Genomic DNA, 13,962 nt, shown 5'->3' with positions numbered 1-13,962 from the left:
TTTTTTGAATAAATAAAAAAAATTTATTTCGCCTTTTTGATCACGATAACGAAGAACGGTAGAGTTTACAAAAGCGAAAAGACAAGTGGTAACAGTAAAACAACAGTTGTTAAAATTGATAAAAAAGAGGCTTATTGATAAAAAAGAAAGAAAGTTTTGGATAAAAGGCGTGATCATTCCACATCTAACACTATTCATCATCAAATTATTTTACCTATTGTTTTAACATACAGGTCAGTGCCCTGCTTTATACACACACACAGAGCTGGCGAAAATTGCAGCAGAATTTGCGCAAGGCTCCAGTGTTGTGACCGCCACGTCTGAATCAACTTCTGGTGGAAAGAAAACAGCTCTTGAAAAACTTGACCAGAATCTAGAAACGTATTTTTCACGGGTGCTTACCAATCTACATGTGGTGGTGCTTGCCTCTTTCCCAAAAAATGATGGTAGGTTGGTTTGTTTTTTCTTAAAATGATGGCAGTTTTTTTACTAAAATTTATGGTAACTTGAGTTACAAGCATATATGGGTAATTCATTAATTTATAGTTTATGTCCACAATCCCCAAACGATTTTTTAAAACTACATTGTTGTTGTCCCTATAACTAATAACATTTTATATTTTTAGGTCTCCATGAAGATTTGTCTCGATATAAACCAAATTCATTGTTTGGAAACAATAATAAACTTCATTCTTTTCATCAACTGCTCAAAAGGTGATCCTAATGTAGAAAATAATTAAATGAATGAATGTAACCCGCTTATTCCACCAGCCCTACCTAATAAAATGTATTGAAGGAATTTTGGAATCTGAATTTAAGTTTGCAGAATAACACAGAAAAATTTTTATAAAAAACAGTAACATTTTAGTTGATTTATAATCATTGGCAGTTGGTTTATTGGCATACGTTTTATTTAAATCCTACATTAATACTTGTAATGTTTTAATCAGAAAATAAACCAAATCGTTATTCACATTCCAGGTGTCCAGATATTTTACATCACTTTTCAAGTGTTGATTTATTTCGTGAATGGAATCACGAATCATGGCAGACGGTCGCTCATCATTTCTTACAGAAAATCTCATCACGTGATGACATGAAACATGGTGAATATAAAAAATCATAATTTTCATAAACTATGCTTTAATATTACGGGATCATAAAAAAAATTACATTTCTCCAACCTAGTGATCTCTAATTAGTTACCGAAATAGCTATACAGAAAAATAATACATCAAAGGATTTACCCACTAAGTTGCATATATCGGTGGGCACGAGGTGTATGGAACAGAACACTTATGTTATAACCAGAGTCATTATACACAACTGTCATTGCCTTATCATGCACACACAAATTATGTCCCTTCAATCTTTAAATATCTGTATTCCTTGCACTCTTATAGTATCATAGTTCCCAACAATTGAGGTGTATGAAACAGATCACCATGTTATGAATGTTATAACAACCGTTGTTACCCTGGCACACAAGAATAAATACGTTTGTTTTTATTTCGTCGTTCAATTTCTAACTACATATTCCTTGCACACAGAGATACTTATAGCAACACAATCCACAACAATTGAGGTATATGAAACAGAACACTAGTGTTATAGTGTTAGAAGGACTGTTGTTGTCCTGGCACACAAGAATAAATACGCTTGTTTTTATTTCGTCGTTCAATTTCGAACTACATATTTCTTGCCCACAGAGAGCGAGTGGCTGCCATGGTCATCCATGTCATCAATAGAGCATCAACTAACCAATCTCAGTCATCTTATGTCGTTTCTGCATAAAGATTCACTTTCAAGAGCTAAAGGTATGTGTTATTTAACTTGTTCAACATTTTAGACTATTTTTTATTTTTTGGACTATTTTGTATTTTTTGTGGTCACTTATCATACTGATTTTAGCTATCAAACCAAAAATGTAAAAAAATTTTTGGAGAATAGAAATTTTATTTTTTATTGATGAATTAACACCTTTTACCGTTTCATTCTGTTCGTTTATAATAAAATATAAAACTATAAAACTTCTAAAAAATCCAAAATACCTAAATCATACTAGAAAATATTCACTTCCTTTAAATAAAGTTTATTTAACTACCATTATATTTTTTACCATCCAAAGCCTTACATTCCAGCATCCCTTCTCCATGGAGCAGAAGATATATTGAACCCAATAACATTCAAACAGATGATAAACATGTTTGAAAGCATTGCTCGTATGATACGAAAACAAGAGATACAAGTTATTAACAGGTTCTTATGCTATATTTCTGAAGTAGCACATACTGGTTTTCTATTTTTTGCCCCCCCCCCAACGATTTTGGTGTAATGTAATGTTTATAAAATACCCTTAAAACATTTTTTAAATTATTTTTCTTTGAATACAGTACCAAATATCATAATAATTAAAATAACAAAGAGAATGGTATTAGCAGAAAAACAACAGTCATTATAATAACACTAGGTGTAAAATTTTTTAAATAGAAATGCCAATTAAAATCATGGCTGCTATACTCAGAAGCCTTGCCTTATGTTATAACTTACATTAATGGTTTAAATTCAGATATGAAAAAGCTCTGAGAAAGGTCAATCAAGCGGATGATTCTCTTCTTCAATCCAAGGACTCTCGAGAGCAGCTCCTCCCGAAGTTGGAGTTTGCCCGGGAGCACGAAAGATCCTGGAAGAAACACGTTGAGGATGAGAGACAGGAGTACACGGAGGCGAGACAAAGATGTTCAATTGAGGAAGACAATATTGCGATGTTGGAAGCTGAGTTGGAACAATTGAGAAGAGACTCACAAGCTGCATTTGATAAGGTGGGGTTTCAATATTATATTTTAAAATTGTACATAGTTATTTTATTTGTACATATTTTAAATTTTAAACATATTTTACATATTTCATTTTACAAACATATTTTAATTTTTAAAATATGCACCATAAAAGCACCATGAAATGGAACTTTTTTATGTAATATGGATATAAGATATCATATTATTTGAAACCAAATTCTTTTTTTAAATTATCTTGTTTACAACCTGTAAAAAGAAATGTTTATAATATTTAGCATACTTATATAAATGTTTTGAATAAATAACTTTTGCCCGCATTAAAGTCCATCTTATTGTGATACTTTCTTCTTACCAGGTGAACCCAATGCATTTCTCAGCTGTTGAAATTCTCTCGTCACTTAACGAAGGAAGTTTTGACGAGATCAAACGTTACACCAAACCACCAGATAGCGCTGTTGTAGTAGTGACTTGTTTGTGCCACATGTTCAATGTCGAGCCAGCGAACTGGGAAAACGGAAAAGCTCTTATTAACAAAGACAAGTAATTGTTTAATTTTCTTTAACTTATCTTAAGGTGTTTAAATTTTTAAGAAAAAACGCAAGTACATTTTTTATTATTCATTAATTTATTTTATAATTTTTGAAAATTTAAAAAAAAATATTTTTGATTTTTATAGTATAGGTAAAATTATCAAAATAAATCAAAATATTTGAAAAAAAAAAACATTTTCATGTTTAATGTTTCTTAAAAGCATAGTTTTAAACAATGGTTGATTTTGGTTTTGTTAAAAAATTTAAATCACAATATTTTCATGATTTCAGATTCTTCAGAGGACTTGAGTTTTATGAAAAAGATAAAATTCCTGAAAATATTTTCCAAAAAATTCGTTCATATGTTCGGTCACCTGAGTTTAAGGTAAGGATTGTTTTTTGAATTAAAAACAAAAACTTTCTCATCTGTTATTGGTATACAGGAGTTAAACCAACACATTTTTTGCTTCTGATCCATATTAAATTATCAAAGTTTTTTATTACAAAAATAAAACACAATGCTTGTCCGGCGCATGGTTAGCAGGCCTCTAACCCCAAAAATATTTACCCACAAAGTAACATCCATGGTTGTAAGCTGGCATGAGGTGAATGAACATCTCGTCACGCCAGAATAAAGCAAGTTACTTTAAATTAATATTTAAGACTTGTTCACATTTTCAATACAATCGCAACTAATACATTTCCAATAAAAATATTATTTTTACAGCCAGAGTACATCGCAAAGGGAAGTAAAGCTGCAGAATCACTCTGTAGATGGGTTCACACAATTTACAATTATTCAAAAACTCTGAGAGCTTTACAACCAAAACTTGCAGCTCAACGAAGAGCTGAAGCAAAATTGTTTTCTGCTCAAGCTACACTTGGCTCAAAACGTGTCAGGTAAAAAAATATCAAATTTGTTTAACAAAACGGCTTGTGGTCTGTTAAGCAAAAAAAAACTTTTTTTAATAAAAAATATATTCAACAAAAGTCAGAGAAAATTTTCGTACCACCATTTTGAAATTTAGCAATTGATTTCATTTTTGCACCCATGTGATATAATTTAAAACTATTGACAATTATTTTATAATTTTTGTAATTAACCATTTGATACTTATAATAATCTTTCCAGGTGTAACCAGATTAAAGAAGAATTAGATTCAAAGATTCAGATGCACAAGAACGCAAGTCATGCCGTAAAGCAATTTGAACGGGAACTTAAAAATCTGGATAATCAAATTGAAAAAGTAAGTTTTAGTTGTTGATTTCTCTTTGTAACTTTTTAAGTAGCATGTATTTAAATTGTGTGTTAGTTTTAGTCAGCTTATACAAACAAAAACATTTAAACATTGCAGTATCCTTATAATCAAGACGATTAAAGTATAAAAAAGACATGTATAAATTTATAAATATGGTAGGGTGGGGGAAGACGGGATACCTTAAGCACATAATATCTAAATATACTAATTGTGTTTAAACAATTAACAACGCTGTATGGGAGTTAAGAAGATATGATTTTATAATTCTTTGAATGTCCTTTGTTTACTACTACGGAATGAGACGAGAAAACAAAATGAAAAAAAGGTTCTATCTCCCTCCACCCTACTATACATTAAAACTTAAAAAATGATGTATAAATATACATAAAAACTGTTTTAATCTCAGGCTGAAGTTCTGATGGCCAACATGCAAGAACATGTGGATAGATGGAAGAAAGAGAGAGATTGTTCAATATCTAGGTTAGAATCAGCAATAGGGGATGCCTCGCTCACTGCAGCTTGTGTTGCTTACCATGGTGTATTACGAAGTGATCAGAGAGAAAACTCTTTGTTAAGTTGGATCTACACATGTAAAAATGTAAGAATGTTGTTTTTTTTAATGATTGAATGAATGTAACTTACTTTATCCTCGCGTGACCGGAAAACGACAGTCGTTATCACACGGGTTTAACACCTCATGCCAGCTTATGAGTTACCATGTATGTTACTTCTTTTGAAAATCAGGTATAAATTCAAGCTTTTTCAGGTATAAATTCAAACAAGTTTTTTCACAATTTTTTTTAACTCTACTTTTTATTTGCAGGGATATATTGATCGTGAAAGTAAATTGCTTGAAATTCCAACCAAACCCAACAAGTCAACAGAACAAGCTGTTAGTTCCGAACCATCATCAGTTTACAGCAAATCAGAATCGGAATCAATATGGAGTGATGACGATTTTGCAACTTCATCTGAAAACCTGAGCAGTTCTTCTAAACCTACCCTACTTAAGGTTATTTGCATGTATTGAAATATGGGGATTATCTCATTTTCAGGGTTTTGTTTTTCATTAATGTTAGTTTAATTCTAATGTGGCTGTGTATTCCTACAGAACACCATTTTGACTTGTGTATATTAAGGTTTTTAATGTACCATTTTCCTGTTTCAACCACCAATAATATCTCAGGCTTTTACACATTCGGTGATATGTATTGTTAGCAAATTTAGCGCTTCCCAACTATTGGACAACTAGAAAAACATTGGGAAACACTGCTTTAGGACATGCTATAAACGAAGACAAGTAGAATTAGAAAATATAATATCTTCATTCTTCTATCTACGCTTCTATGTATCGTGAGCACTTAAATTTCAGACTTATGGGTATTGGGGTAATAGGCCAAATCTGGCTTAAATCCCAGGTCCTCAAGGACCTCACCCATACAGAATAAAATAAATAATAAAAAATATTTATGATGTTTCAGATCCGGGATGACTTTTCCCTCTTTGGCATCCTCTCAACATCCGGAGAGCAACGAGGATGGCACAGGTCCGGTGTTCCTCGTGATGCGAGATCTCGTAGCGACATCCTCCGCATTCATGCTCTCAATCTTCATCAGAAATCCTCCTGGTGTTTGTTCTATGATCCTGATCATCAAGCGGAGACGAGGATCAACTGCATTCTACATCGATTAAAATCGGATATAGAGAATATGGAAGAAGGTAATTTTATCTTTATAATCAAACAATTCCATTCTTCATTTTTCTAGATATTTTAACATTCTTAAACACCTCAATTCAGTATAAAATTAACTTTTAAGCACATAAATTGTTTTAAAGATTTCTGTCTCGAGGTTAATATAAAAGTATATGCAAAATCAGTGTTTTTAAATTATGTCCTCAATTTATTCTCTGTAAATATAACTTTGTTTTTTCTCAATCGCATAAACGTGACAATCGCTGTACTAAAGCAAAAGTATATGAACTTTTTTCTATTAAAATATTTCCCACAGAAGTAAATCCATCCGTTGATCAATCACGAGTATCAACAGCAGCATCAAGCTTGGCTGAGAGTCTTGGGATCATAGAAGATGCGGGAGCAACATCTTCATCCTCTTATCATAGTGATACTGCAAGTCCAACTGAAACTGAGGTATATTTGATATAAGACAGACTTTTTCAGTGGAATTCAATGTTAACCATTGCAATAATGTTGAGTTTGAGTTTTCTGAAACATTGGTCTACTTATATTACAACACAAGTATTAGGAATTAAGAGATATTTAGTTTATGTCTAAAATACTATGGGTAAATATATTGTAAGAAATCAGCAATGTAAAATAATAGTCTCTACTGCAAACTCCATTTTAAACTCACTTTAATTAGCCCTTCAAACAATTTCTTCCAGAATTTCCAAATATATTCTAGCTAAAAACACTGCATGAACTTCACATATTTTGTTTCATAGTTTTTTAAGTAATACAGTATTTTTTTAAATACAAATTTAAGCAACCATGAAATTCTGTTTAATGGAGTTATAAAACACCCTGTGTACATTTTAACAAACAGTTTTTTAAGTAATACAGTATTTTTTTTAAATCCAAATTTAAGCACAATTAAATTCTGTTCAAGGGAGTTATAAAACGACTATATAAAAATTTGTTTATAAAACTTACAGATAACCACAAGCGTGAGCATGGCTGGTGATTCCCAACCTGATCTCCCGGACTCTCGTGCATCGACTGAAGCTTTAAAATCACGACTCGTGCGTTTTGCTGACGAGCCAAGTGATGTTAATGATGAGTCATCCGAAACAGGAGTCGCTCCTAAAGATGAAGATGCAAGGGAGATGGAAGAAGATCAACTTATAGAAGTCCAGGTGGAAAATATTTATTATTGGATGTCAATTTTAAATGACAGTCAGTTTCAAGAAACTTTGATTTGTTAGTTTAGTGGTACGTATTGAAAATATTGGTAGTTTTCATACATGGCTTTGGGCAATTTTATTTTGACATACTTTTCTGATATTATTTTATATGAGATTTTACTATCTCATATTGTTTTTTTAAATTGTATTTTTTTCATCAACTTTTAGAAACAAGCGACCCCACCCCCTCTGTCCTTGGATGAGTTGTGGGTTTGCAGATCAACTGATCCTAATCTTCCCAATCTCCTCGTGAGCGCCATGTATCACGGAGCACACCTCCTCATCACTTACACTGAGCTCCGATCCCTCCCATCCCGTGCTCTCAACATCCAGAGGAGCGAGATCAACCCTCGCTTTCGTCTCTACTTGAGTCTGAGCATCTCCATCACTCATGGGATGCGGGAGTCTCCTGGGATGTTCCTCCTTCCTCCTGCATTCTACGCTGTCACGGACTTGTCACTGTCGAGCGATGGATTGGAGGAGAAGTTGGAGCATATTGTCCTCGCACAGGAGCGGCCGGAGTTCGAAGCACAAAGAAGATTAATGGAAGCTGACATCTTCCACTTGGAGGAGCTATATGAGCAGCTGCACGACAATCTTCTTATGAAGGTTTCTTATTATTTTTATTGTGGTTGAGTGTAACTTTTTTATTGTCATAATAATAGATGCAGTTTACTTCAAAATCAAGCCTGTTATTTGTACACCCTGTACCATAAAATTGTTTTTGCAATTTAAATTCTTTCAATTTTTGTTAAAATATTTATATTTAAATTCTGAAATGTTTAATATGTTTTTTTTTCTTTATAGATAGCTGAGATTGAAGGCCCTGTATTACATGATCCTACTGTGTTGAAAGCCATTCAAATCTGTAAAAGAGATGCTACAACTACAATTAATAGCTTGCATGAAACTAAAATAATGGAACAAAATCTATTGCAGGTGAAATCATTTATTTAAATAAATGAGAACTTGTTAATAACTTTGATTTTATAGAAAAATGTTTTAGGAATTTGAGACAAATTGATTTATACCTTTTGGCCATTTGATTGTACCTGGAAAATATTTCTTATAGGTGTATCGCTGTTATATATTAGGGGTGTTTGAAGTACATTGCCAGTTATGTAAGAAAAATGAACATATATACATTGTTTTCTCTGTAGACATTAGGCCATGTGACAATATGCAACAGATCTTTATACTGTAAATAATGCTGTTCAAAAACTATCAGAAAAATTAAACCAATATGCATAAAGTAAGTCCTTGAATAAAAATAATTTGAAAACCGTTTATTCTTTTTTTCCAAAAGAATATTTTATTTAACTTTTTTTCAGAAAAAGTTTGTTTTTATTCAGAAAAAAAAAAGTGTTTTTTTCAGAAAAAAGTTTGTTTTTTTTAGAAAAAAATTGAGTTGATTGAAGTGTCCACACACGGTCGGATGTTGTTTGATGTCCTTGAGCGAGTCTCGGTGCTTCGCCCTCCTCTATACAAATTCCCTGCATCTCATTTCATCCGATTTTACGAAGAATGTTTAAAATCTCGCGTTCGTGGCAAAAGCAGTGGTGGGGCGGCTACTTCTGGTGGAAGTGTGGGAGTTTTGCTTAAGGTTGGTTTAAAAATGGGTTATGTTTGATTACAAGGTAATTCAAGTTAGATTCTTTATACATCGCAAAAAAATAAGATTTTTTAATTGTTCATACTTTATGAGCTAGAAATTCTAAAATATTAGTGTTTCATTTGTTTAGTTTAATGCAATATAGACTTCCTAAAATCTGCCCAAATAATTCTATTTAAAAAAAAATCATTTTAAAATCAATTTTTGCAACACACATACTTACAAAAATGAATTTTATCAACCATAAAAAGCCTGTTTTTTACCTCTTTTATTTTAAAAACAAAGTATTTTCTTTACAGTCAAGAGTTGTAGAACTAAAGCAAGGGCTGACGGACAATTTGTTAAAATTAGTTGAGAAGGAAATGTTTGTTGAAGATTCTCAGACTCTGTGTACGTTGTTATCACTGGAGCAACTTATTAAGGATAAGAAAATGACAAGAGATGAGATGGTGGACCTTGTTGGTGCTACCAGTATTGTGGTAAGTTTACATGGTAATAAAAAATACACAGTGTGGTATTAGACATGGTATTTAAGGATCGCATACCGAAAGTGTATTAAAGTTTTCTGCTTGATCATTGATTAACTAAACAATGATCAAGCGGAAAACTTAATTATACTTTCTGCATGTCGCCCTAAGTCTATTACATAAGGGGTAACATTTAAAAAATAACATATTTTAATGGATTCTTGTTGCCCCGTGCTAATTTTCTGACCTAAATGACATGAAACTATTTTCTCTTTGTTTTCTAATCTTTCTAATGTCTGTTTTTTCCTATGCATTTTAAGCCTTTTTTGGTTTTTCCAAGTGTATTCCAATCCTTTTGACCTGTGATTTTTTTGGTTGTTTACAAGTGTATTCTAATTTTTAATGTCTTTTTTTCCCGTTCGTTGTAAGCCTTTTTGTTTTTTCCAAGTGTATTCTAATCTTTTTGACTTATGTTTATTTCTTGTGCATTTTAGACCTATTTGTTTGTTTACAAGTGTTTTAATTATTTTGAGGTCTGCTATTTTTGCCATTTTTCATTTTTTTGCATTTTTTCCGCCTTTTTAAATGTATTCCAATCATATTTTTGACTTCAGGGTGAGAAACCCACAGAATCCTCTCACGACCTCACCCACCTTCACAAACCTACATGGTTGGATTACTCAGGTTGGGAAGATGTGTTGAGACTTGAGATGTCACACCAAGCATTCCTTGGCCTCGCTGACTCTATGTCAACAAAACCAAAGCGTTGGAAGGAATATCTCACTTCACCACCTGTGTTGTTGGGCAGGGTGCCATGCAACAAGCTACACAGTTAGTTTTACATTAGTGGTTTTTGAAAAATATTGAAATATAGGTAAAAAGATATTATAAAATGAAAATTCATATGGCAATTGAAATGTTGGATGAATGAATGTAACTTACTTTATCCTCACGTGGTCGGAAAACGGCAGTTGTTATAACATGAGTGTTTTTTTCACACACCTCGCCAGCCTACGAGTTACTATGTATGTTACTTTATGGGTGACTAGTTTTTTGAATTCTTTCTTTTATATATGGCTGATAATTTGAACAACCCATTAGTGACCACTGGGTTGGAGAAATTGCCGTTAGGTGTCTTGCCCAAGGACACATGCGCTCACAATGGTGTTGCTGCTATAAAGTTAAGACTTTTACCAGCAGAGCAATTTTCAAGAAAAATTACCAGTTTTGTTTGTTAAAAATCTCCCCTAAACAGTTTATTGCCATTGTCAGTGCTTTGTAATGTATATCCTAACAATAAAATGTTTACTTCTTAAAACTTTAACACAACCTATGTATTCCAGGGTTATCACTTGGTCAAAAAGCACTACTATGGAAAACCCTGGTCCCTGATGTGCTAAGTAAAGTGATATCCGATTTGAATACGAGCGTGCTTGGTGGAGTAACAACCAAACCAAATACTTTCTACTTATCAAGTGTCTTACCCAGCCTTGCACATAATAAACCATGTGTTTTTGTTTTACCTCAAGCTCCAAAAGGTAAGCATAGAATATTGTGTGCTTAAATATTCCCTTAATGCAGTGGGTAAATTTGCCATAATTACTCACAAAGTAACATACTCGGGAACTCGTAAGCCGGCACGAGGTGTATGAAACAGAACACCCGTGTTTAACGACTGTCGTTTTCGGCCACACAAGGATAAAGTAAGTTACATTCATATGCAACCATAATACAATATTTTACCTGCAGTCAGGGTGTATGCATTGTAACTGTAGGATGCTGAGTTCAATACTTGCTTTTGCTACCATGGTTGGTATATGTGTCCTAGAAATGGCACTTACCAATTTTGCTACAACCTAGTAATAGCATATAAAGCCACTATGGCATATACTCAGTTTTCTTGCCCACGTTCAGATAAATAATTGATGTTGAATTTTATTTCAGACACCTGTTTCATTCCTTCTATTGAAGTGAAAGCACTCGCTCAAAAGAAAAAAATCACTTTTCTACAAAGGTATTTGAATTTTAAAATTTATCATTTCTTAGTAGTGTCTCGTGAACCCTCTTTATTTTTGACTTTGGTTTTAGGTCTGCAAGTTTTGAAAATGATCTTGGAGGCTTACTTGAACGATGCATGGTGCACGGGCATTGGTTGATGCTGGAGAACTGTCACCTGGAGCAAAAGTGGCCAGCCAAGTTTTTGAGGATTCTTTCCACAGTAGCAGATGCTGATGCTTACTCAGATGCAGAATATCGATTGAAGATGCCGCATATCACAGTTGTGAGACAGGATGAAGTTACTATGAGATCCGTTGCCACTTTAACTGATGAAGATGGCCAAGGGAGGAGTCGCGGTTCTGAAATCACAGAGGAAGAAGTGATCATGAGGAGTAACATCCTCTGCCATGATCAATTCAGGTTATGGATGGTTTACAGAGACACTTCAGATCTTGAGAGAAATTTCCCTGGGGTTTTACTGAGCAACGCAAAATTCGTCACGCTTGAAATTCCAACTGAAAACAGGGATTTGGTGAAGAAAACACACCAGCGTATTGTGGCTGCTGCTGAGGGCATTCAACATCCAAAGCAAGCTGCTGTTCAAAACATTGGGCCAAGTTACTGGAATCGAATTGCGTTGCCGTATAACTTAACAGCAGCCATGACGAAAGAAATCAGTTCAATCGAAGTCAAAAATAAGGTGATGGTGCAGCTAGCTGTTTTACACAGTATCTTGCTGCAGAGATCCATGTACAATAAAATGGATTCAGTTTCAATGTGGACAGATGGAGAGTTAGAAAGTTCAGCAAGACTTTTAATGATGGATCACGATAAAACTGCAAGAAGTTTATCCAAGTGGATGATGACTGGACATATTTTCGAACAAAGGTAAATTAATTGCTGGTTCATTTATATTCTAGGATGGATTTCAGACAGTATGCAGTTAAAATGCCATTTTAAAAGCTTCATATATTAAGTTTACTAGCAGTTTCAAGACACTAGCCTAAATTGCAATAAAAAGAACTATTTATATATGAATTAACTGACAGTTGGGAAAGCTCAGGTCTTAGAAACCCAGCCCTCATATTATTGAACATACAAACAAGGTTATTAATGCCAAATATTGATAACTTATATAAATCATGTATACTAGTCTTATATACTAATGTAGATCTTGTATACTAGGTCACTTTTGACTATATATTACAATTTTTCTAAACAGAAAGGCTTTTAAGCATAGGCTATACATTTCCGCTAATAATTATGGTAATGAACGAAAATTGTCGATTTTGATAAAGGCTAAAGTATTCGGTATCACAACTCGCATTTATTTATTCACAGAGAATTTGACATCGTGCGAACCATCGCAAACGAATATATGAATCATCAAACTGATAAAATAAAACATAGAAACCTTAAGTCGATTCTGGGTAAACTTTCACAGCTAGGTGGAGGTGTTGAGCAATGCTTCGAAGTTCTTTTGCAGGTAATATGTAAATGCAAAATGTGACAGCTAACAAATTTGTTTGTCCTGCCTACCGTCTCTAAAAAAACTATAGTACGTAAATGCATCTTGAATTTTGGTGTGCTATGTATCTTTACTGGTGGTGTCCAGAAAATATTTCCTATTTATTACCATTAGGGGCCCTTGTTGCCCACCTTCGAAAAAAGCAACAGGCTTCAATATCAGAAGAGATCTATGCAGTACATCCTGGTTGCTGGCATCCCTAACTCAGACCTAAATTTCCCATGTTATAAAATAGATGGTTTGTATGAGAGTTCTAGTTTAGTGTTACTATGCAATTTTAGGTTTTAATTTAAACATGTACTTATTATGGAGACATTAATTTTTCTTATTTATCAATTTCAGAAACCAAACTTTCAAGACCTGGGTCTCCACCCAGCTGCAGAAACGATGACAACTTTATATAACAGCAGGAGAATCAGCCATGACTTAGAGTTTGTTGTTTCAACTGAACTGATAAGGAAAGGCAGAAGTGTAAAGGCGGACCAACCATCCATGTTACCTTACTTTGCTGTTCATATAAAAAGAACATTAGACAATTACATGCAGCAGGTCAGTGCATTATTATGTATGATTCACAGTGTGTTAGGGTATGGTTTTGTTGTTAAGGTTGTTTTTGGCTAAAACAAGTCAAATATATTAGGTGCAATGGCATAAGTATCCTTGTACTTTACATGTATCATATGATATAAAGGTGAAACATTTCATCATATATTATGTGACAGCTAGTCTGATATCTCAAAACCTCTTGGTCAAAGTTACTACAATGAGTTTATACATTATGATGCTACTTTGTATATTTCAACTCAATATATCTACAATGTGGTATTACTGTATAACTATCTCTAAGT

General features: G+C 33.3%; 1 protein-coding gene across 1 annotated transcript in view; it reads left to right on the top strand.

The window, feature by feature from the left end:
• LOC100175239 (dynein heavy chain domain-containing protein 1-like) overlaps positions 1 to 13,962 on the top strand; it is a 51,986-nt gene that overhangs the window by 35,664 nt on the left and 2,360 nt on the right. Inside the window, exons 69-93 of the mRNA XM_018811758.2 lie at positions 234 to 446; positions 627 to 714; positions 982 to 1,106; positions 1,710 to 1,817; positions 2,142 to 2,259; positions 2,570 to 2,822; positions 3,154 to 3,338; positions 3,620 to 3,713; positions 4,056 to 4,228; positions 4,461 to 4,575; positions 4,994 to 5,185; positions 5,411 to 5,599; positions 6,069 to 6,306; positions 6,597 to 6,736; positions 7,261 to 7,461; positions 7,678 to 8,118; positions 8,317 to 8,448; positions 8,906 to 9,112; positions 9,421 to 9,600; positions 10,203 to 10,419; positions 10,932 to 11,126; positions 11,533 to 11,602; positions 11,677 to 12,474; positions 12,928 to 13,072; positions 13,457 to 13,663. Coding sequence (XP_018667303.2) covers positions 234 to 446; positions 627 to 714; positions 982 to 1,106; positions 1,710 to 1,817; positions 2,142 to 2,259; positions 2,570 to 2,822; positions 3,154 to 3,338; positions 3,620 to 3,713; positions 4,056 to 4,228; positions 4,461 to 4,575; positions 4,994 to 5,185; positions 5,411 to 5,599; positions 6,069 to 6,306; positions 6,597 to 6,736; positions 7,261 to 7,461; positions 7,678 to 8,118; positions 8,317 to 8,448; positions 8,906 to 9,112; positions 9,421 to 9,600; positions 10,203 to 10,419; positions 10,932 to 11,126; positions 11,533 to 11,602; positions 11,677 to 12,474; positions 12,928 to 13,072; positions 13,457 to 13,663 — 5,024 coding nt within the window. The remainder of the gene's footprint in view (positions 1 to 233; positions 447 to 626; positions 715 to 981; positions 1,107 to 1,709; positions 1,818 to 2,141; positions 2,260 to 2,569; positions 2,823 to 3,153; positions 3,339 to 3,619; positions 3,714 to 4,055; positions 4,229 to 4,460; positions 4,576 to 4,993; positions 5,186 to 5,410; positions 5,600 to 6,068; positions 6,307 to 6,596; positions 6,737 to 7,260; positions 7,462 to 7,677; positions 8,119 to 8,316; positions 8,449 to 8,905; positions 9,113 to 9,420; positions 9,601 to 10,202; positions 10,420 to 10,931; positions 11,127 to 11,532; positions 11,603 to 11,676; positions 12,475 to 12,927; positions 13,073 to 13,456; positions 13,664 to 13,962) is intronic.

This window comes from Ciona intestinalis, chromosome 4 (genome assembly GCF_000224145.3).
Source record: "Ciona intestinalis chromosome 4, KH, whole genome shotgun sequence".
Taxonomy (NCBI): Eukaryota; Metazoa; Chordata; class Ascidiacea; order Phlebobranchia; family Cionidae; genus Ciona; species Ciona intestinalis.
The sequence above is the reverse complement of the archived record's forward strand: the minus strand, read 5'-3'. Positions and strand labels throughout refer to the sequence as shown.